This window comes from Phyllostomus discolor, chromosome 15 (assembly GCF_004126475.2).
Source record: "Phyllostomus discolor isolate MPI-MPIP mPhyDis1 chromosome 15, mPhyDis1.pri.v3, whole genome shotgun sequence".
Classification (NCBI taxonomy): domain Eukaryota; kingdom Metazoa; phylum Chordata; class Mammalia; order Chiroptera; family Phyllostomidae; genus Phyllostomus; species Phyllostomus discolor.
This window is the reverse complement of record NC_040917.2, coordinates 15,622,380-15,646,766: the sequence shown is the minus strand read 5'-3', so window position 1 is coordinate 15,646,766 and position 24,387 is coordinate 15,622,380. Positions and strand designations below refer to the sequence as shown.

General features: G+C 48.1%; 1 protein-coding gene across 1 annotated transcript in view; it reads left to right on the top strand.

The window, feature by feature from the left end:
- The window catches only part of DNAH14 (dynein axonemal heavy chain 14), a 163,838-nt gene that overhangs the window by 11,499 nt on the left and 127,952 nt on the right, over positions 1–24,387 (top strand). Inside the window, exons 8-16 of the mRNA XM_036016183.1 lie at positions 551–682; positions 5,699–5,949; positions 11,039–11,162; positions 15,296–15,572; positions 16,655–16,744; positions 18,018–18,184; positions 18,897–19,241; positions 19,743–20,084; positions 23,369–23,738. Coding sequence (XP_035872076.1) covers positions 551–682; positions 5,699–5,949; positions 11,039–11,162; positions 15,296–15,572; positions 16,655–16,744; positions 18,018–18,184; positions 18,897–19,241; positions 19,743–20,084; positions 23,369–23,738 — 2,098 coding nt within the window. The remainder of the gene's footprint in view (positions 1–550; positions 683–5,698; positions 5,950–11,038; positions 11,163–15,295; positions 15,573–16,654; positions 16,745–18,017; positions 18,185–18,896; positions 19,242–19,742; positions 20,085–23,368; positions 23,739–24,387) is intronic.

Here is a 24,387-nt window from a genome sequence, read left to right as displayed (position 1 = left end):
AGCATGTTTTATTTTTTAACATCAATTTTATTGTGTTTTTATCATTCATTGTCTTTTACCCTTCTTTTTTACCCTTTAAAACATTAAAACCCAGAATAATTTTTACCTTATTTGTATTATTTAATTTCAACCTCTTCATTCTGTATTTAAGTGTTCAGATTTTTAAGTTTGACAAATAAGTGGGACTTCAGGGCAAAGCAGTTCCTGGGATTGTTGAATCCCAGGCACTCCCCGTGAATCCCTGGGTTCACAAATATTTCCAAAAAATACATCAGCTCTTGAATTTGTTTTTGCTTTGGCTTAATTTTCGTTAGTTAAAATACTGTACTTTTCTGTCTTTTATCAAGATTTAGTTATATTTAACGATGGGTGTTTGGATATGAAAAACATACAAGGCACGCAGTGTAACATAAAGAATAACATACAACTGAAAGTATAAAACATGCTCCTCTTTATGACATGAAGAGATTGCCGACATGTTTTCTCTCTTTTTTTTTTTGTCAATGAATTTGGATGTGGCGCCGCCCGACACGCGCTGTCACTGCATTAGCTGGACCGGTACCGGACGTACTCTCTGGACGAGTTCTGTGAGGAGCAGTCACAGCAGGCTTCCCACGCGCTGGCACAGCTCCAGGCCATCAGGGATAAGGCTATTTTGGAGATGAAAAGAACGATCTTCAAGGTAATCCTCTAATTGTATCCTCTCAATTTATCCGTGTTTGTGTAGTAGTTAAAGCAAATGCTCCAAATCGCACCCCTGGAAAAAGCGCTGGAAATGGGCAGGTGGAGAGACAAAGGTGGTTAGTTAGCCCACTGGCTAGTACTTTCCGTTTACACGGAACCGTCCCTGAGTGCTGTGTAGAGTGCACAGACATGTGCATGGAAGCGTTTTTGTGTCTTGTACAAATGATCGCGTGCACATTTTTACGTATGTACTTCCCAGATGCTTCCAGTGTGACTTGCGCTGGCATATGAAAGGGAATCGTCACAAAGCTCAGGGTCCCCGAGACAAAAACTCGTCGCTCAGGAGAAGCATAACTGGATGCGATAAAACTCCCCTGAGGATTTCGTTAGAAGGACTCAGTGGTACAATGAACAGTGCCCTCGAGGCTCTCATGCCCGATGTGCTGTGGTTCCCGTCACAGGGTTATCCCGTGCAGCCCCCCCCCCGCCGCCCCACGCACAGAACGTGGTTCTCGAATGCACTTGGGCGAGGGGCAGCGTCACCGCATTAGGTAGGGCCTTGCCGCCCCCCCTCCGCTGTGACTGAACCCAGAAGGATGTGTGAGGCTCCCTGGGGGAACAAATGGACTGGGTCTCCCTCAACTGATCTTCACAGATTGCTCCTCCGAATCGGACTTGGGATGGATGCTGGGTGTCTGCAAGGCCCCTTGACAGGAAGACGAAGTGCAGCTATTTTATGTCGGTGAAATGAAGCCTCCTCTTCTTTGCCGTATTCTTCCTAGTCCCGGAGCCGCCGCCTCTTTACCGTATTCCTCCTAGTCCTGGCCTCCCTCAGCGCGCTCACACGTACACAGACTCAGGGACAGTAGGGCCGAGGACAGCACGACCAGCAAGGCGTTCACGAAAGGACTCAGGCCACTGGGATGTGGTAAAATACTACTCAGGGTCACCCTGCTTTCTCCCGCTCAGTGTCACCAGGATCTGTCTGGTCATTGATATTCGTTAAGGGATTTCCGTTTAAACCGACTTCTGATGAGAGAACTCATCAGACCTACTTACTGCCAGTCCTGTTGTGGAAATCAGTAGGCCGTCTTTTTTGTTTGTGGTTGCCTTAGCTGTGCAACTCATTTTGGTTTGGTATAGTCCCACTTGTTTGTTTGTTTGTTTACTTTTGTTTAATTGCTTGGGGAGACATACCCCCCAGAATATGGCTGAGAGCAGTCGCAGAGTTGACTGCCTAGGCTTTCTCCTAAGACTCTTACGGTTTCGGGTCTTACATTTAAGTCGTTAATCCACTTTGTATTTATGCTTGTATATGGTGTGAGAAAGTGATCTAGTTTAATTTTTTTTGTCTGTGTCTGACCAGTTTTTGCGACATTATTTATGGAAGAGACGGTCTTTCCTGTTGTATGTCCTGGTCTCCTTGGTCACAGGTGCACTGACCGTATAGGCATGGGTTTATTTCCGGGTTCTCTGTCCTGTTGCATTGATTACGTGTCTGTTGTCATGCCAGCACCCTCTTGTTTTTGTTACTGTAGCCTCGTAGTGCAGTTTGATACCAGGTAACCGCAGGACACCTCCAGCTTTGTTCTTTCTCGGGATTCCCTTGGCTGTTTGGGGTCGCCCGTGGTTTGCAGCCATGTTCTTTAGATGAGCTTGCTGCCCCCTCCTCCCCCTGTTCTCCTTCTGGAAACCCAGTAGTTCACAAATCGATACCTTTCTTGGTTTCCTGTTGATTACATAGGTGATTTTCACCCTGTTTCTTTTTCCTCTCTGATTGGATCATTTCTTTCTCTAATTTAAAATAATTTTTAATCACATTTGACATTCAGTGTTACATTAGTGTCAGGTGTGCAGCCCAGTGGTTACACATTTATGTAACTTACACAGTGACCCTTGATAGGTCTCCTCTGCAGCTCTCCTGGCGTCTCCAGTGCGATTGCTTCGAATTCCTTGTTGAATAATTCCTGCGTGTCTGTTTCTCTGGGGCCAGTGGCGGGAGGTTAACCATATTCCTTCAGCGGACGTAAGAAATCGCTGATTTTCACGATCCCTGTAGCCTCGCGTAGGCGTTTGTGCACTTGAGGAAGCTGTCATCTCTTTATGGACCGACTCCAGTAAGGGAAGACTTGCACCTGTGGCTGGGACATGCTGGAGTGACTTGTGACCCTGGGTCCAGGGGTGCAGGGGGCCGCATGCAGGGCCCTGTGGAGGCAGCAGGTCCTGGGAGGGGTGTGAGGTCTCCTGGGTGAGGCTTCTGAGGACCAGAAGCTGTGTGGTCATCAGACACTACTGCAGTGGGTCTCCAGGGGCTGCAGGGGCTCTTGGGATGCTCAGCAGTGTCCCCAGGTCCAGTGGCTGAGGACCAAGGCAGGCGGCGGGGGTGGCTGGCACTGGTGCTGTGCATGCACCTGGCTGCTGGGGCATCTTTGGGTGGCCGTGCAGCAGCAGGGCCTCACACACACAGAGTGACGGGGGCCTGGGCAGGAAGCAGGCAGCAGGCCTGCTGTGGGCGCGCTGGGCACTGCTGGGACCCTGCATCGGTGTGCAGCGCTGTGGCTGCTACGGGCTTGTGGCATGGAGGCCAGAAGGTCCACTGCCTTCTTGGATGAGGTTTTCAAACTGAAATGTCCAGCTACTCGGTGGCCAAACTCTAGGCTAGTGGTCCTCCCACAGGCTGCCCACTAGAAGCACCTGGGCGGCTTTCCATGAATACAGGGGTGTCTGGGACTCCCGAGACCCGTGGAGTGAGAGTGTCTGCCGTCAGGGCCGGCAGTGCTATAAACGCTCCGAGTGACTCTGAAGTCCCCCTGGGTTGGAAAGGGTTCCTCTGGGCGACGTCGGGGACGGCCTGGCTGCGGAAGAAGGCCGCGCAGGTGTGGGCGGGATGGAAACGGAGAGCCGGAGTCAGTGGTGTAGACCTGGAGGACGGAGATGGCCCGCCCAGCCCAGCTCATCTCCTGTGGTGGCAGAGGGTGGCTTAGCCTGCCCGGCGGCAGAATTCCCACTGGCATCACTAGTGTTGGATAAAAAGACCAGGCCTGTCACTGTGTAATTTTTGTACTGAAACGGGTACATACTAAGCTCTTTAAAACTGCTCTAGTACCAGGGCTAAATATCTTTACTTTGAATAATTAATAGGCTCTGCCCATTTTACAAATTAAAAATCCATGCATTATGCACGTAAAGTCTTCAGATCACTCCTGGGAAAACAGAACCTTTTCAATAAAAACATAATCTATTAAAAAGTTGTATTCCAGCCCTGGCTGGCGTAGCTCAGTGGATTGAGCGTGGGCTGGGAACCAAAGTGTCCCAGGTTCGATTCCCAGCCAGGGCACATTCCTGGGTTGCAGGCCATAACCCCCAGCAACCGCACATTGATGTTTCTTTCTCTCTCTCTCTCTCTCTCTCTCTCCCTCCCTCCCTCCCTTCCCTCTCTAAAAATAAATAAATAAAATCTTTAAAAAAAAAAAAAAAAGTTGTATTCCCTTTGTCAGGCCCAGGGTGGCTATGCCCGTGACTAGTATAGAAATTAGGTCTTTCTTTGGCCGGCTGCTTCAGGCAGCTGTGGCTTCAGTAAAGAACTTCCTCACCTTGGCAAGCCATCCCTCCAGTCAGCCACCAGTACTGGAAAAAAAAATGTGCCAGCTGGTTAAGCAACTGACCTAATTAATTCAAAAAAAGAAAACAGAAATGAATAAAATGAAATATGGAGAGAGGTGACATAAGAAACTCATGCAATCGTTTTTTTTTTTTAAATTAGAGCACATGTTGAAAAGGATGACTACTTACGAGTATTTAGATCCCAACTGGAGCAGAAATGAAAAAGCAAGACCTACCAATAAGTACAAAAATTGGAAACATTTTTAGAATTTTGAAGGTCCGTCAGGAATTAAACGGTTGTGTATCTAAAAGGAATCCTTTTGAGTAGCTTCCAGATTATTTTTTAGGATCACAATTTAGAAGTATCTGGGGGTCCTGATACCGATGTCACCCGTGTTTTTCATCAAAACATACCACTCACTTCTGACCGGCTAAGTCGGTTGTCTCAAGAGATGAAATCATACTTACGCGTAAAAATCTAACATCAAATTTGACAAACTTGAATTGTTCCTTAATTCCGTATTATTTAGCACCCCGGTGTTAAAATTAAGTCTAGCCCCAGCTGGTGTGGCTCAGCTGCTTGGAGCATCATCCTGTAAACAGGAGGGTCACAGGTTTGATTCCTGGTCGGGGCACGTGCCTAGGTTGTGCTCGGTCGAAGTGCGTGCAGGAGACAGCCAGCTGACGTTCCTCTCTCATATCCGTGTTTCTCTCCCTCCCTCTCACTCCTTCCCCCTCTCTAAGATCAGCAAGCACGCCTGCAGGTGAGGATAACAAAGTAAAATAAAGTCTCATTGCTGTAGCCTAGAACGAAGGAAGCAGCATGGACTGGGTTTTAGGAATCCTTGTATTAAGACTTTACTCTCGAGCCTGGCTGGTGTAGCTCAGTGGATTGAGCGCGGGCTGTGAACCAAAGTGTCGCAGGTTCAATTCTCAGTCAGGGCACATGCGTGGGTTGCAGGCCATGGCCCCCAGCCACCGCACATTGATGTTTCTCTCTCTCTCTCTCTTTCTCCCTCCCTTCCCTCTCTAAAAATAAATAAATAAAATCTTGAAAAACAAAAAGACTTCACTCTCCCCCAGTGGCAGCTCTTGGTGCATCTGAGGAGGGGTCCTCTGTGCAGGAACACACGGATATTTATATGTGCTTCCCGTGCAGTCTCCCATGTTCACCTGCCTTTACAAGCGAGACGCCAAACTGCACAGGCTGCAGGACCTAAGTTTTCTGTCTGTCTCATGTTTAAGCAGGAGGCAGGCATACAGGGTAAAGCACAAGGTACGGTTCTAGGGGAAATCGCTATCTCTAGTTCCAGTGTGTTGTTCAGACTAATAAACATGCTGTACCTTAGAATCCCTGCTGCGTTAACACAGGGGATCCTCCCCCGTCTCTCCATTGTGGACTGAATTGCAGGTGGCAGAAAGGGAGGAAGTCAGAGAGTGCTTTGCGGTGGAGTTCTCCAAGGACAACACGACGTATTTCAAAGTGCCCAAGTGCCGGCGTTTCTTCCACATGGTCCTGCGGTTCCTCATGCTGGTGGACTGCCTGTTCCAGGAGCTGGTGCGCCAGCTGATGAACGCGGCGGCCACGCTGCTCTTGGAGTTCTTCAGTGACTCCGCCCGAGTGCCGTTATCCAAGGAGAAAAGGAATGAACACCTCATCAGGTAAGTCGTCCTTTTTACTCATAAAGGGACTTTGCAATCGCGGGGCTGTGAATATCGATCACCACTCATGGGGGAGATGCCCAATAGTCGAAGCTAAGATTTGAAAGTTCTCCTTATAGCAAGTTGTATGTGCTTTGTTTTTACAATTACCTGAACTTAGTATCTAGTAATAGTTTACTTCATACTGTCCATAAAACTTAAGAAAATTTCCCCCAATTTTTTTCAAATTCTGCGTATGTCAGATTGCTACAGAACATATGGAGGACTGTCCAGGGTGTCCAGTACAATATGAAATTCAGATAAACAATGAATAATTTTTTAGTATGTGTATGTCTCAAATGGTACCTATACTAAAAATTGTTGTTTGTCTGAAATTCCAATTAAACTGGGTGTTCTGTACTTTTCTAAATATGGTAATTCTCTCTCTATATATATACACTGTATCTTTAAAGTTCAGATCTCATTCTTAAAGATACAAGAGTGATTCTAGAAGGAGCCATAAAGCTCAATTGAATTTGAGTCGATTCCATTGTATAAGATCTGTTGAATACAAAATATTTTCACCTTCTATTTAAACACTGTTTTTTAAAAAAAGCATTTTTCTTATTTCCCACAACTGTGTCTGTCTGCCGTAATTTGTGAAACATGGACTGTGAGTTGAAATTGTGGAATACTTATGATTATGCCCAGACCGTCAAAATTGACAACATCATTTTGACTCAATCAAAGTTTTAGTATCATAACTGAAGAGTAGTTAAAAAATGTATCAATTCTCATAAAATTCTGAAGAATCTTCAAGTGAGCATATGGTCCTCTGATTTATTACCGAATCCACAGCTTCGGTCACTTACCCAAGGCCTCGTGGTGGACTCACGTCAGTGCCAGGGCCTCGGCCTGCATGGAAACGGAGCCAGCTGTCTGCTGACAACACACCATGGTCTTGGTTCTTCTAACACTGTTGTGTGTGTGTGCGTGTGTGCGTGTGTGTCTGTGTAGGAAAAGTTTCTCATTCTGAACATAATTATTTTAAAAACTATTATAATTCATTCAGTATATTATGGAAAATTTGTAAAACAAAAATTCTATAACTTTCCCTGGCTGGTGTAGCTCAGTGGATTGAGCGTGGGCTGCGAACCAAAGCATCGCAGGTTCGATTCCCAGTCAGGGTACATGCCTGGGTTGCAGGCCATGATCCCCAGCAACCACACGTGGATGTTTCTCTCTCTTTCTCCCTCCCTTCCATCTCTAAAAATAAATAAAAATCTTTTTTAAAAATTCGATAACTTAAATATAGTGTCTTGTCATCTTGGTATATTTCTTCTGGACTTCTCCTATGTGTTCTTCTGTTGGTATAATCCTCGTGTACTACTTTATAGTCCATTTAAAAATCCAACACACCCCTGCATGCATTTGTTAATGTGACAGGAGGAATACGTGGGCACTGGTTCAAGTGCGTCTTTTCGTGGCATCAGACCACCTAGGTTGTAAGTCCTGTTTTTATCTCTGATAAGTTCTGTGACTTACATTACTGTTGATCTATCAGAGCTTACGTAAGTTCTTTACACCCCGGTTTCCTCATCTGTAACCTGGAGGTGACAACAGAATGTATCGTAATGTTGTTGGAGAGGGACCACGAAGCGGATGTCTGGTAGGTAGCAGCCATGGTGGTTGAGTCTGTCTCCGCCGACCTGCCGACGATGCCGACCTGTGTTTCCTTCCTGACCGGTGATGCGGAGCGTGCTGCGTGTGTGCGCTCACTGGCTGGCTGTGCGTCTTCTCCGGGGGAGTGTCTGTTCAAATCCCGTGTCCGTCTTTAGATTGTGTTACTTGTCTTTTTCTTGTTGAGTTGTAAGAAAAAAAAAACATTTTGGATACTAGACACTTTTATTACTAAATAATGGATTGTTTTCAAAAATATCCTCCCATCCTATAGGTCTTTTCATTTCCTTGACAGTATTCTTTAGTATTCTAAAAGTGATTTTGAAGGGTCTACTTTATTTATTTACTTACTTAGAGTGTTTAGGTGTCAATTCTAAGAAATCATTGCCTAATCCAAGGTCATGAAGGTTTACACCTGTGTTATCTTTTAATATTTTACAGTTTTAGACCTTGCGTTTAGACCTTTGATACATTTTATGTTAACTTGATAGTGTCAGGCAGAATTCTAAATTCATTCTTTTGCATATCAGTATTCAGTTCTCCCATTACTATTTGTTGGGAGAAAACAGGCAGTGAGCTCCTTGCTATAGGACGAGGTGACGAGTGTTTGGATCCAACTCCAAAAGCAAAGGCAGCAAAAGCAAAAACAAGCGAGGTCTACGTCAAACTAGAAAGTTCTGCACAACAAAGGAAGCCATTGACCAAATGAACAGGCAGCCTGCTCATGGGGGAAAACATTTGCTAATCATAGATTCAATAAGAAGTTGATACCCAAAATAATGTAAAGAATTCACACAGCTCGACAGCAACCAAAATCCAATAAAAAAAATGGGCAGAGGATCTGACTAGACATTTACGTTAATGCAAGTGGCTGACGGGTGCATGAAAAGCTGCTCCATGTCACTAATCACCAGGGAAATGCAAATCAGACCACACCGAGGTCTCACCTCTCACCTATTAGAGCAGCGCTGATCAAAGCGGCAGGAGATGACAGGTTGGCGAGGACACGGAGCCGAGGGACCCGTCGTGCGCTGCTGAAGGGAATGGACATTGGCACAGCCACCGTGGAGAGCAGGGCATCAGTTCCCCAGCAAGTTAAAAGTAGAGCTACCCTGTGGCCCAGCAGCTGCACTTCTGAGTGTTTGAAGAAAATGAACACACTGATCTGAAAAGCTAATGCACACCTCTGCATTCATTGCAGCAGTGTTTATGGTAGCGACGGTTTGGAAACCACTTACATGTCTCATTGGTGGATGACCGGATGAAGAGGTGTCTGCTATACATTTGTGTGTGTGTGTGTGTGTGTGTGTGTGTACACATATATATGGAGTTCTACTCACCTATGAAAAGAATGAAAGCCTGCCATTCGCAACAATGTGGATAGACCTGTTAGAGGATGACGAATAGCATTTTACTTATACATGGAATCTAAAAAACAAAACAAAACAAAAAAAATGAGTAAACATAACAAAACCCAGAGACACAGAGAACAAACTGGAGTTTGCCTGAGGGGCAGTGGTGGGTGAAGTGGGTTGAAGGGGGTTAAGAGATCCTTGGAGTTACAAAATAAATGTTGAGATGTAAAGTACATGGTGGGGACTCAGTAACATTGCAGCGCCTATTCGCAGGTTGTTACTGAGCGGGTAAGTCTTAGAAGTTCTCATCGAAGGAAGAAAGGTGTAATTTTGTAGGGCGATAAACGGTGACTGGATTTGCCGTGGCGGCCGTTTCACGGTGCTGCACATGTTGAGTGTAGCCCACCGAAAACCGACACGCCAGCTGCACCTGTTACGAAGGGAAAGAAAAGGATTCCGTGCTCTTCTCTTGTTGCCAGGAACTCCTCATAGCCTTATTTTCAACCTTACTTTTTCACCTTGTGTTCAGATATGTATCTTACCTTATTACGATTTGATTTTTGCTTTTTACCCAACCTGATAGTTTTTGTCTTCTGCTGGGGAAATTGAGCCTATTCACATCTGGTAATGACTGGTATGGTTTCATCTTATTTCATCCATTTTTTTTTTATGCCTGTTACTTATTTTACTTTGTTTTTGTTGATTCCTCGTCCCCTTGTCCAGCTTTCCTATTTTTGCCGTTATCAGTCAGACGTCTCTTCATTCCCAGTGCCATCCTCCGCCTTATAATTTAGAGTTCTTTATACTTTTCAGTGTGCGTGTGAATTCTCCATCTTCCTAATAATTATGATTAAAATTATTTTTCCCTATTATTATACACTTGTACATAGTTACTTTTCTATAAATGTTTTTGTCTCTGTTTTCCTCAGTTAAGGCTTGTGGAATGTTTTTCCTTCCCCATCCTGCTTAAACGAGACAAAAATGTTTCATGGCGGTAAAGCATGAATACCATGAATGTGCCGTTTTTAAATACATAATTCAGTGGCATTAAGCACAATTTGGTGTTGCTCAACCATCAGTGTGTCCATTTCTGGAACTTTCTCACTATCCTGAGCTAAAACTCTGTTCCCATCAACAATGACTCCTACTTTCCCGTGCACGGCCCCCAGTGAGCCCCGCAACCTCTACTGTATGGTCTGTGTCAGTGAATTGGCCTATTCTAAGTAGCTCGTGTAAGTGGAATCATACAGTATTTGTCTTCTGTGTTTGGCTTATTTCAAATATCATGTTTTCAAGTTCATCCATGTTGTGGCGTGTGTCAGAATTCTTTTTTAAGGCTGAATAATAGTCCATTGTGTAGATACACCACGTTCTGTTGATTCATTCATCTACTGATGGGCAGCTGGGTTGTTTTAACCATTGGCTATTTGAATAATGGTGCTATGAACATTGATGTGCAAGTATCGGTCCGCATCCGTGTTTTCACATCTTTAGTGCATGTACCAAGAGGTGGGGTTGCTGGATCCTATGGCAGTCCCACACTTAACTTTTTGAGGAACTTCTCTCCTGTTTTCCACAGAAGCTGCACCATTTTAATTCCCACCAGCAAAGCACTAGGTTTCTACTTCACCAACACTGTTATTTTCCTTTTTAAAAAAACATATTAGCCCTGGCTGGCATAGCTCAGTGGATTGAGCGCAGGCTACAAACCAAAGTGTCACAGGTTCGATTCCCAATCAGGGTACATGCCTAGGTTGCAGGCCATGACCCCCAGCAACCACACATTGATGTTTCTCTCTCTCTCTCTCTCTTTCTTCCTCCCTTCCCTCTCTAAAAATAAATAAATGAAATCTTTTTTTAAAAGTTAAAAAAAAACATATTAGTCCTACCGTGAAGTGATATCTCATTGTGGCCTTGGTTTGTATTTCCCTGACGAGTAGAGATGGTCTGCAACCTTTTTGCATACTTATTGGCCGTATTTCTTTGGAGGAATGTTTACTTATTTATGTTTTATGGATGTTAACAAGATAGAAGAGTTTAAAGACTTTTTTTTTTCTTTCCGTTTCTTATTCCAGAATATACGAGGACACCTCTCCTTTTATTGGAAATATAAGGGCTGCTAAAGAATTTGTTAATGATTCAAACCTACGAGCTACTTCTCCTGGAAAGACAGAAATAAAAACAGACCTTGATATTGAGGTAAAATGGTATCTGAAAAATATATACACATAGGTTTTAATGAATAAATGAAAAATACGTGAATAAGTAAAATGAGTAAGTTTTGAAATCAAAATGTGATTTATGATGAATACATTTCTCGCCCAACACACACACACCCCTTCCCAGCGTAGAGGCTGTATTTGCAGTTCTCCCATGTGGTTCCTCGTTCCTGCGTTATTGGGTACTCACTGTCTACTGGGCACGGAGTTAGGCACTGAAGTACAGCCTCGGGCAGCTCCACGGAAAACACCAGCAAGTTACGTTGTGAACAGTGGCAGACCGAGGCCAGAGTTTGCGTGGAGTGGCGGAAGACCCAGAGCGGCACGGTGGTGAAGGAGCAGGGCGGAGCTGGAGGACTCGCGCCTCCTGACCTCAGGGGTTCTTCCGAAGCTGCAGGAGTGAGGGAGTGTTTTATCAATGACAGCACAGGCAGACAGGTCAGCGGCACGGAACGCCGTGAATACAGCCAGCTGGTGTTTGACAAAGAAACTAAGGCAATACAGTGGAGCAAAAAGTCTTTTCTATTGTGCCTTTAAGTGATTCTTTTGTTTGATACTTATTTTGATGTACGGATTATAAGACAGCTAAATTAATTTTCCCCAAATGCACTAACACAGTTTATTGAGTAATCTATCCTCTTCTAGTTAATTAAGATGTATCTTTACCATGTGCTAAATGTTTACATATTCTTATACCTGTTCTTTTATTGTAACTTTTTTTTTATTTTTGAAGAGCCCAGGTCAGAGAGCTGAGCTGATCATCCTCTTAGTTCATGGAATACTACCTTCATCAGCTCATTCAAGGCCTCTTGTTTGTTTTATTCTATTTTATTTTTTTCCTTTTCTGTGTACTTAACCAGTCTTCCTCCCTCTGAGAACTCACTGCACTCTAGGTTGCATATATTTCTTTAATCTACTTTGTGTAAGCTTCGAATGAATTTTTTTTTAAAGATTTTATTTATTTATTTTTAGAGAGAGAAGGAAGGAAGAGAGGGAGAGAGAGAGAGAGAAACATCAATGTGCGGTTGCTGAGGGTTATGGCCTGCAACTCAGACATGTACCCTGGCTGGGAATCGAACCTGGGACACTTTGGTTCCCAGCCCGCACTCAATCCACTGAGCTACACCAGCCAGGGCTCGAATGAATTTTTAAAAACAATTCATTATTGGTTATGGGTACACTCACGCTGCCATCTGCATGAATACCATGGTGCCGCCATTCTGTCTGTACTTTTTTCCACTCCACATCGTGTTGTTAAGGTTCATCTCGTGTAGAGTGGGATGTAGAGCTAGACCTCATGGTGACGGGCCCCCAAATCGCCCTCCCATGAAGGGCTTGTGGCCCCAGGGGCCGGGAGCGCTGTCCACAGGGGGCCTGGAGCTGCCGGCTCTCTGAGATTATTGCTCCAGCTGCACCACCTAGTCCAAGGCCAAGCCCCCTTGTGGGGTAGCCCCTGTACGCTGAGTGGCCCTGCAGGGTGTGACGGCGTGGCATCACAGCACAGCACGGGGCAACCCCGAAGGGCTGTTCCGGCCCCAGAGCTCCCAGGGGTCAGCTGAGGCTGCCACTTGGCCCGTAGCACAGCTCAGCTTCGCCTCCACCCACTTGGCCTCCGTGAGGCCCCTCCCTCGGATGCTGACCCCAAGTACCTTCCTTAATGAACACCCTACCTGCCTTGGGGTCTGCCTCCCGGGGACCCAATCTGGGACGGTGTGTGTACACACACACACACACACACACACACACACAGAGTTTATTGTCCGTGATCATTGCATGAGTTTCCTTCCATCCATCAGCTTCTGTATGTCTGTTCCACAAACACTCAGGTCACCTCCGAGGCTGCAACAAGCAGCCTCTGAGCAGGCTGACTTGCTGGACTCGGTGGAAACTTCTCCGTGATGTGTGTCCGGGACGCAGATCCCGGGGCCGGAGGGCAGAGATGGTTTATTGCCCACGCCGCCATCGTGCCCCCGCCGAGAGTCACGCTCCCGTCGCCAGCGCGCTTCTCCCCGGGTCTCTCTCCCTACCAGTTCTCCGTCTTTGACGACCGTCTGGTCTTTGCCAGTCTGATGCGTGATACGTGGTGTCTCCCTTTTTATTTCTGTGTTTCTTTAATACCGAGGCTCAACATCCATATGAGTAGCCATTTTATTTTCCTTTTTTGAGTTGCCTTTGTGTCCTATCAGGTTTCCTATTTTGGGGACTCTCTGGCTTGTGACACGGCTCGATGTGTACGGGCACGGGGACCGCCCCGGCTGCCGTCTGTTCCCCCCCCCCCCACCTTGGTTCCGTTCCTGCCCACAGCCCGGGTTCCGGCGTCTCGCTCACACTTTGCTCCCAGCGCCTGACCTTGGTCCGCCCCTGCGCTTGCCTGTGCCGACCTCGTGTCTGGTGTGGGCTGCCCCCTGGAGTCCCTTCAAATGCCCAGTCTAAGGTACGACGGCTAGTTTATCTCAGGAGGTGCTGAGTCAGAGGTGCTTGCGAGCAGCCGGGTGACAATACCCCTTGGGGCGTTGGAAATGTGGGTCTGACCCCGTCCCTCGAGGGACCAGGCTGAAGGCCTCCCCCCACGGCCCACGGAATGCTGTGGAACGTACCGGGTCATCCCGAGTTTACCACCTAGCGGAAGCAAATGATTTGAATCATTCTTGTTGGCACAGAAAGCCTAACAGCCAAAAAAATTGACTTTCTTACAAAAAGATGTTCAAGCCCCAGTCCGTGTTGTCGCTGGGGCATGGAGCCACAGACCCACGCCTCCCTTCCAGGCTGGCCACGCGCTGGCAGGGCTGCCTCTGACACAGTAGCACCAGCTCCCGGAGCCCCCGTCTCTCCCTATGTGCAGCGGGGGCACCAGTTCCTGCCTGGGGTTACCGTGACGATGCCTCGGTGAGGGTGCCTCGTTTGCCGTGGCGCCCAGGACACTTCTAGCAGTGACCAGTGTGTCAGTAGTGAGTGCGCCGTGAGTTCCGTGTCAGAAAGAAGTGTACCAGGATATGTCTGTCTGTCAGTCAGACGGCGTGGTGTACCCTTCAAGAGTGATTCCATGCAAAATAGTTATGTGCTGTACCATGAGGAGGTGACTAGGGCTTGAGGGCCCGTCATTCCAGGGTGAGGGGTCATTTCCCAGAATAAGCTATGCAACACAGTATATGCTTGTTTGGAATTGTCCAGATGGATGTTTTTCTTGTGGTAAAACATAACCTAACATTGACCATTTTAGCCATTTTTCAATGTACAGTTCGGGGGCATGGGTCCATGCACAGTGCCGTGCAGCCGCCGCCACCACCCGCTCCCAGAACTTGCTCCTCCTCCTCCCAAACGGAGGGTCTGCCCGGTCTGTGTAGAGCCTGTTGGCTGGCCTGCCCCCTCCAGCACCGGCCCGACCGGCCCGGGCTCTCTCCCCGCAGCTCCGTAGCATGCCCATGGCCTTGGCTGCTACCCTTAGTGCCTTTGTTTGCCGCTGGCTGGAGCTGAAGGCCGGGCTCCGGCCAGTGATCCCACCACAACAGTGAGACACACATCCCAGCCGCCTCAGGCACGGAGCACTGTTGGGGGGGCATGAGGGGTCAGGACGGGGCGGCGGGGGAGGGGGGCGCTGGTGCCCAGCCCGAGCCCCAGGGCAGTCACGTTGTGTCCCTTCTGTTCTTACACCTGTCGTGTTCCAGTCGGGACGCCCGAGCCCTCATGGGTGTGGGACAGGGACGAGCCAGGACCCGTGGGACTGCATTTGAGATACCTGTCCGTCTGGCAAGGTCCCAAACCTGAGTGCCCAGCAGAGCCACCCGTTCAGCTTGTGAACGCCTCGGCTTCCTGGGCCCCGTCCTTGGGGTGGGGCCTGAGAGTTTGTGCTTTTAGTAAGCTCTAAGGTGATTGATAGGTGGTCATTCTGGCATCCATTTACAAAGGTTTTTTTTTTGGGGGGGGGGGGGAATACCGGAGCGTATCATTTATTTTAATTTAACACAGCAAATATCAGTTATGTGGTAATACGATGTCACTCAGTTACACTGAAGTTACTTATCATGTAAAATTTAGGTCTCTGTGTTATTCTGAATGAAATGTTCTTTTCGTTACTGTATTGTCCCTGAAGCTGTATCCTCCCTGCTCAATCAGATTTCGAATAGCATTGCAGTGGATAAGGATTTGAGAAAAATACATGCACCGATATTCGAAGTAAATCTGCGCTTGAGGATTCCTGGAGAGAGTGATTCTCCCGAAAATTCTGAGGAGAACTTGCTAGGGTCTGCTGAGTGCTCTGAAAAATCGGCGATGCGTGAGGAAGAGGAAACACCAAAAAGTGAAGTCAGCGGCGTCATAAAACACGCGTGTGATGTACACCGAAGAACGAAACCAAAAAAACCGAATGACAACCCTGAAGAAGTTCTCTTAGGTAAGACAAATGAGACTTTTAAGAATGAAGGGGGAACCCTGGCCGATGTGGCTTAATTGGCTGGAGCATCATCTGGTGACCACAACGTTGTGGGTTTGATTCCCAGTCGGGGCACATAACCTGGGTTGTGGGTTCGATCCCCACTCCAGGTGCCTGTGGGAGGCAACCGGTCGACGCTTCTCTCTCCCATCGTTGTTTCTCTCTCTCCCTTCCTCCCTTCCTCTCTTTCTAAAAGCAGTGAAAAGCTTTATTGTTGTTTAGCCTCGGATGAGGGCCAATAATAATAAATAAGGATGCAGGGAGCTACCCTAACAGCTGGGAATGGACACGTGGGAGAAAGCAGAGCAGTGTGCGTGCTGTCGACCAGGAGGGCTGGTTTTCGCACGTGTCAAAGGTCGCACGCGGCACGCACGAGCCCACAGCTCGTTGGCAGTGTGCGTGGGTGACCGCACCGTCACTCGTTTCTACCTTCGCACGCGCACCGTCGCCACCGAGGGGCCCCGAGCGCCCCCTTCCCCAGGAGGAACGGCACCTGGGACTCCAGTGAAAGCGAAGACTCATGAACTCCACCGGCGACCCCCGTAATCAGAATCTGGGGAGCAGGGCACAGTGCTTGACCACGGTCTGTCCAGGTTGTTCTCAGGGTGATTGGGAAGCGCTGACACATACCAACTGGTCATTTGTTTATTTTCAGAGATGGGGAGGGAGGGAGGGAGAGAAAGAGGGAGAGAGACATCAATGTGTGGTTGCCTCTCACACGCCCCCTACTGGGGACCTGGCCTGCAACCCAGGCATGTGCCCTGACTGGGAATCGAACCAGCAGCCTTTTGAGTTCGCAGGCTGGTGCTCAATCCACCAAGAAACACCAGCCAGGGTGCAACTTGTCATTTGGCCTGTATAAATATTAATCAAGTTTTTATTCTCTTTCTTTCACTGGATCCCAATAGATGTAGACCCCTCCTTTGAGAATAAACATGATGAGTAAGTAGTCAACAGTTTTGAATTATAAGCAATCGTATTTTATATGTTAGTTACTGCATTAGTCTGAAATGTGCTTTGTTTTTTTTCTCCTAGACTTTTAGAATTCCCCACAAACGTCTTTATTGCTCCCAACAGACTGGAGTTTTCGGTAAAAATTCAAAACATGGTGACTGGCATTGAAAAATGTATAAGTAAGTGTTTTACGTGTTTAATTAGATACATTGTATTTCTCAGCAATATTCTCTTAAGTTCAGGCATTTAATGCCTTTACCCCGGGATGTGGCAGATGTTATGGTGTAGCAGAGACATAAATCCACCCTGTTCAGGGTAAATCAACATGAATTTGGAATTACTTGAGCACGGGGCAGTTGAACCCATAACCGTAGAATCAGGAAAACGGAGAAGGCTTGGATTTTTTTTTCCCTAGTTGACGTACTACAGAATCTTCAGAGACTGAATGCAAATAAGCAGTATCTTCTGCATCACAGCAAAAGAAAGACACTGCTCCCACCTTGCGGAAAGTCTCGTTCTTTTCCGGCTGCACGTACAGCACCTGAGATTACGTGGCAGTCGCTGGTCTGACCGTGAGCTGGCCCCCTGCAGCTCCCTAGACACGGCATCGTCCCGCAGTCACACCGCGTGGCTGCCGCGTTCGGAGGGCCCTCCTTCTAGCCTCGGCTGCCATCCGAGGCATCTCCTGGCGTCTTTTTGCTGGCTGTGCTCAGTGTCGAGCTGTGAGAGGGCCGTGCGTGTCCTCCGGGTACGAGTTCTTTCTCGGTGACCAGATCCTCAAGCATTGTCCCCCAGTATGTGCCATATATTCTTTCATTCCTTTTCACAGTGCTAAACCTCGTACTTGGACAAAATACAGCTGATCCATTTTTTCTTCCTTTCGTAGATGATGCCTTCGGTCGTGTATTTAGAAACTCCTTGTCTAACTCAGTCGTACAGATTTTTCTTGTGTCGTCTTCTAGAAGGTTTATGGAGACGTGTGTTTTATTTTCTAGGTGTATGATGCATCTTGAGTTGCTATTTTAAAGTGTATAAAGTGAGATCAGAGTTCTCTTTTTTGCCCATGAATATCCAATCGTCCAGCTAGATTGTGAACTCATTAGTAATAGAGGCTGTATCTCCTTATCTTACTATCCTCCTGACGGTAGAGTGCTCTTCATGCAGCACGCCCACGTCATGTTAATGTCACTTGGTGACTCATTCGTAGTTTCTGTGTTCATCAGGCCCCCCCTCCACCCACCAGTTACCTAAAACTGCTTCTTTTGTTTGCATAATACTAAATCCAGACTTTCACACCTGCCTTTGAGTTCCGTTTATCCGTAGACGCTGCTCCCTGCCCCCCGGTAATAAACCAGCCCGAGTTACCAGCAGTTCCGGAAGTCACGGCTAATTTTCAGGTGTTGCTTACATTGGGACTTCTGAAAACACTAGCTTTTTGCTTCTACATTTTAGCCAAGATTACTCCGCTTTGCCAAGACCCCCGCCTGTCTGTCTTTACTGAGTTGATTTTAACTACGGACTTATCCAGTAAGTTACAAGGTATAATGGACTCGAAGAAGAAAACCGGATGGCCGGACTGCCACATCCTTTTTGAAATGGATCCTGTCTACCAAAACAAAGTAAGTTGGGAAGTTTCTCTCAAGGAATGTTCGGTTGAATGAGCAGGAACCCACTAACATTCTCGGATGAAAGGGATTTAAGGAAAAATCATGGTGTCGTCATGTGTAGCGATTGGAGGGTCATTCCCAGCTCGTCTTCCTCGTGGTGTCTCCTCTCTGCTCGCCTTCGTCTTCCCAGCTTCCCCTGGGAAAGTGAGCCTTGTCCTCTGTGGTTCTCTCAGAGCGCCGCCTTGCCAGTGTGGCCACTGCCGTGGCCCTGGCTTTCCCCGCTACCATCCATCCGACTGGGTGTGTCGGTTCCAGGTCCCAAGGGAGTGGAATGGTCTTAGCTTGCACCAGGATTCCACCCCATCCAAAGCAGCCACGTCTTGGGAACGGGGCAACACCCCATAGCACACAGAAGTGGCCAGTAGCACAGGGTGACCAGCCAAGGAGTCGATGGCCAGTGTCTGTAGAACGTGGCTCCGAATAACACGCTAATTACAGAGTTAAATGGCCTCGTAAACCTTTCCATAAAAGCCAGATACAAAAAGTGACGTGAAATTCTTAAAGTCTTAGGTTTTCAGTGTGTGTATGTAGTAGAGGTCCCTAATGAAAGGAACTCCTCGTACAGCTGGTACGTATTCTTAGCAGAATTATCCGTATCTCGGGCCATGCTTTTTTCACTCTTAAAGTAAAACTCCGACTAGGTTTCTAACACTTGCATTTACAGATTGTGAGCGTCCTGACCATCACGGGGAACTTAATGTGCCTCGTCAGTGCGTACTGCTGCAGGTTCACAAAGTACTGTGCTATGGTGGAGAGGGCCAAACTCATGAGCCTGAAAATAGCGTCTGTGCACAAGCTGACCGCCATCGAGTTTAGAGCTGTACTGTCCAAATTCAGAAAGTACCTCAAACAAATTATCATCATGGCCGTTGAGAAGCGCATTGGTATTTTCAACGTTGCAAGCCTCGATTACCAGTCACAATGCTTGCCGTACGTTGAGGATATCATACGGATAAGCCAGGACCTCCTGCGATCTATAATTGAAAAAAAGAATGCAGATCTATTGGAAGTAAGTATTTTTTGGAAATTCCTATTGCCTGAGAACCTTTAAGATTAGGAGATTATGATTATAAAATGTGCACTTGGAAAACATACATGATGGTATTATCCTCCAAAAAAAAAATTCCAGTGTGCATTGTATTTGTTTGGGCCTTTGATCAAACTCCAGTTCCTCAAAGAAACCTCCTCTGAAGTCACACCCTGTGTCACCTTCTACCTGCCTTCCCTGTTGGGACAGGGGTATGACACGGAGCCACTGGAGTGTTTGCGAGGCCAGTATGAAGGCCAGCTGGACATGGGAGGGGACTGTGGGGGAGCTGGTTCTGGGCTCGAGGGCAGATTCCGGGAGAGCCTGGCCCGGGGAAGTGGCCCTGTGTGGTCTGAGGAGCACCCCGGGTGGGGAGGTGTGTGCGAGGTGGAATCGCGGGCTTCAGTGATCGGCAGACACCACGGAAGGACTGAGAGAAAAACCAGGAATGAATGAAAAAAACCACAATGCCGATGCTTTCAGGTTGTAGAATCGTCCTTGCGAGAGCTGGAGCGGGATCCCAAGGAAATAGAAGAGTTTTTGGAGCATTTTACCTTCTTGGATGCCGTCTCCTCAAAAATATCTCACTTAGAGAAGGAGTACTCAACGGTCACTCAGCTGTACTCCGTGCTAAGGCATTACCAGATCCGCATTTCAGAAGAGCAGGTCGCCTTGCACAAAATCCTGCTCATGAAGTTCACCCAGCTGAAAGCTGCTATGAAGCTAAGCCAGACGAACAAAGGCGCTGCGATTGCTCAGTTCAAAGACAACTTGGAAGCGTTTGTCACTGGCCTCCGGGTGGACATCAGCAATTTGAAGGCCAAAGTAAGTGTCTGTTTTTTCATTTAAAAAATCAACTTGATCTTAGTCTCATGTAGGCCTAAGCAAATAGGTGTTTTCTTTCCATGGGCTCTTCGGTGAATAATTTAACCCATGTGCTCTTTTTTTTTTTTAAGATTTTATTTATTTATTTTTAGAGAGGGAAGAGAGGAAGATAGAGAGAAACATCAATGTGCGGTTGCTGGGGGTTATGGCCTGCAACCCAGGCATGTACCCTGGCTGGGAATTGAACCTGCAATAATTTGGTTCCCAGCCCGCGCTCAATCCACTGAGCTACACCAGCCAGGGCAACCCGTATGCTCTTAACGTGGGGTCCACACACGGAATTTTGGCGATCCATGAGCTTGAGTGGGAAGTGAAGGCACCGGTCTGTTTTCACTAACCTCTCGCCGAAATTCCGAGTTTCCTTCAATGGCGAGTGAATGCAGACAGCAGATCCCAGCCGAGCTGGGGACTCTCTCCACAGACTTCAGCAGACTTCCAGAGGGGGCACAGCAGGGAAGGGCCATGGAACCCGGAGATCGTGCTGGGCCCCAGCCTGGGCCCAATGGTCCTGAGAGTTCCGGCTGCACTCACTCGTCACTCACGGGGAGCAAGCCGTAACCTGCAGGCCGAACACTTACTGTGCCTCTGCCGTGCGCCAGTGACCACGCCCGATGCTCTGCTCTCCCGGCTCCACGGGGGAGTCTGGCCCTTGGATTTAAAGGGCTCGCGTCACTTGCCTGCTCTCACGCAGCAGCTGAGAGCCGGGGCACCAGAAACCTTACCGCTCACCACCCCTTCACCCTCACCACCGAGATACGTTCTATTCACTCTCTATATGCATTCGGCAGTGTTTCTCATGGCTGCTGTTTTCCCAGTTTCTCCGTCTGCACCGCTGGCCCGTTCTGCCCCACAGAAATGTAACGGAGATCACGGGAGACTCCTTGGCTCACACATCCGATCCCAGTCTTTGAACTGCTGCTAGAAATGTACAGACACACGGGTGCAGAGTCCCTCGTCCGCCCTCTGTGTAGCCGAGTGCACCATGTTGGGCCCCGACTGGATGGAGATGCTTTGCAGTCAGTTCACTGTGAGGGAGTCAGGGTTGGGTGGAGGGGGGTGTGGAAATGCAGGCGACGGCCACAAAGCCCACGAAGGAGCCCGTAGGGACCTCTCCAACCAGAGGACGGCCCTGAGCCACTGTCCTGGAGGGAAGCCGGGGGGCTGGGCCCTGACCCCTCTGCATGGGCCTGCAGAGGGGTGTGGCCATGGGTGACTTAGCCCTTTGTGGCCATGGGTGGTTCCTGGGAGGAACCTGGGAGTGAACACCTGTCTCCGGGTCCTCGTTCTTCCCCCTGGCACCTGCATCTTGCTGCTGAGCCAGCTCCAGTGAGATTTCGTTTTCTTTGTTGGTTTTCGGTTCTGAAGTTTCTGTACGTGTCTTCATTAAGTCTTTTTGGTTTTCTTTGCTGTGGCTTTATGTTTTACCACTGGGCTCGAGAGTATTCATTCTTTTCTCTCTTTTTATCGGTGCAGCATTTTTATAATTCCTGCTTTAAACTCTTTGTCAGACAATTCCGACATCTGCATCATCCGGCATTTGTTGATTATCTTTTCCCACATGTGTCGAGGTTTTCCTGATTTTTTTTTTTGTAGGTTAACTTTGTATTATATATTCTGGATGTAATAGGCTGTGAGACTGTGTTTTATTTAAATCCCATAACAGGGGTGTCAAACTCATTGTCACCAGGGGCCACATCAGCCTCGCGGTTGCCTTCAAGGGGCCGAATGTGACTCTAGGACTGTGTTCATGTAACTCCTCCTTAACTAGGGGCAGGGAGCTCAGCGCTGCCACCGGGTAGAAACAAGGTGCTGGGCCGGATTCGGCTTGAGGGCCTTGTGTTTGCCCCTGTGCCACAGAACAGTGATACTTTGGTTCTTTAGAAGGCAGTTGACTTAGGTGTAGGTGACATGTTTCAATGCACATTTTTGGGCTGCTATTTCGGTGTCTTTTCAATGATTGAAGCCTTTGCGGTGCTATTCAGCTTTACACCACACGGGGGCACCAGTCGGCGGCTGGTCTGGTTCTGGGTAGTGGACTGTTCAGTGTGAGAGTTGGCTGTGCTGACTAGGGTTAGGTCCCCCTTTTCCAGATTCCCTGTGCTGTTCTTTTCAGTCCCCTGATTAGAAAGCTTGGGCGTGTAGCAGTGCTCTGCCACCCACTTCCACCGCTGCACCCTCGTCTGGAGCAAAGCAGCAGAACCCAGAGAGAAAAAAAAATCGCCAGGGTTGACCCTCCCTGGGACCCCAGCTCAGCAGGAAGCTCCTGAGGCTTTGATTGCCCCCAGCTGCCAACCCCCACCCCCCCAGAACTGCCTGAGAGCTGGGGTGGGACTGTCAAGGTAACTCATTTACAAACATAAATATGGATGAATGGGAAAGTACAGGAGGAGCCTAAGGAAAACCATGTTATCCATTTTGTAGATATCGCTGTTACAGATTGTGTATTAAGCCTTATCCACTATCACAGAAATAGGGTGTATCAATTTTATGCAACTTACTGATTGTTGTTAGTGTTTATTTGATGACCGCGCTATCCATGAAACAATGTTACATGCAATTCCTTGCGCTGATTTGAAAACATAAGATGATAGGATCCAAATCCACTTATTCTTTCAACAGTTATTTGATACACTGCTGCCCTTTACACCGTGCTGTACAAGGTTCTCTGAGGTGCACGAGAAATAAATCAGCGAAACTGTCCTTAATTTGGTCAGGGAAAGTCAGGGCGAAATATTACGTGCGCCCCTCTTTGGGCGTCGTCGTTGCAAATGTGCGACAGTCAGGCCCTCACAGGAGGCAGCGCGTGACAAGCAGCACGCAGGCAAGGCGGACTTTGACAGGGTCAGGAGGGGGAAATGCAGGCCCGTCCCCGGCATCTCCACTTACCATGTGCTGGTGGGGAAATTCTTGATGACCTCAGAATGTCTTTGAAAGACTGTGAAAAGTATTAATTACCCTTCAGGATCGTCACGTGGATTTAGTGAGGTGATGTGCCCGAAACAGAGAAGGCACACAGTAAGCTGCAGACCTGGTGGCGATAATAACGAACGTGATTAACATTACCCACAATAAACACGCGTAGTTATGTACCAGAGGTAATCTTTGCAGACGATGGTTGCAGGCCCTGCTCGGTGAAGCTCGGACCGCGTGCCGCCGAGCCGTGGGTGTGCGCGCACAGGGCCGACCCTCGTGAGCTCTCAGACTGTCCCGCTGTGACTTTGCAGACGAGCACCCCCATCCTCCTCCACGCTGGCACTCGCATGTCCATGGCGACGGAGATGATCCAGACCCTGTCCCAGGAAGCCGCCAGCCTCGCTAACAAAGTGAAGATATACACCAGCTACCCGGATTACTTCTCTGACGCCAAGGCCCACGTGCACACTTTCAACCTGGAAGAGATCGCACAGGTTGCGCTGTCGGAGATCTCCAACATTGAGTATGACTTGACCTTAAGGAAAATATTATGGGACGCCCAAGAGGAGTGGGGCACACTCTTTCAGGAGTGGAGGAACAGCACTCTTCGCAATGTCGACACAGAATCGATCCAGAGAAACGTTTCAAAATGGATGAACATAATCTTCGTGCTAGAAAAAGGTAAGAGCGCCTTTCCCGTGTTTTCCCGCCTAGGATTCCGTGCAGAATGCCCTCTGGGGTGGCAACGTCGTCATTGCGTCTTTACCTGTTCCCAAGGCATGGCCGTTAGTGATGGGAGAGGCAGTGTGGGTTTATAGGTAGGGTGGTTTTCTCAAGCAAAAAAGAGACGAAAACTGCACAAACATTTTTTAATGTTTTTGCAAATAATCTGCATGTCCTTGAAAAGTCGGGTCCCCAACGGGAGCCCAGTCACTGCCCCAGGGTTCTGGCTCCTCTCAGGGCAGAGGTTCTGATGATCGGGGACCCCCTGCAGCATCTGCACCCACTCCTCCCCAACCTGTGGACGCCTGCAGTGTCCTTTGGGCAGTGACCTCCTCAGAGTCGCCCGGAGAGGTCCCCCTTCTACGGGTCACCAGCTCCGAGGGCGTGTCCGTGCAGAGAGGCTGTTCCCGGGTGAGCACCGCCATGATGGCACGTCCCTTCCACGAGGAGGCCTGCGTGTCCCTTGGGAAGGGAGCGCTTTGGATCTTTAAATTCGTCCCGTATCTCTCAGCCACACTCCAGACAGACACGGTCATCTGCTCGTTTTTCAGTTAGACAAGAAATGCGACGACATCACAAAAGTCGAGTCAAGAGAAAAGTCGGGGAC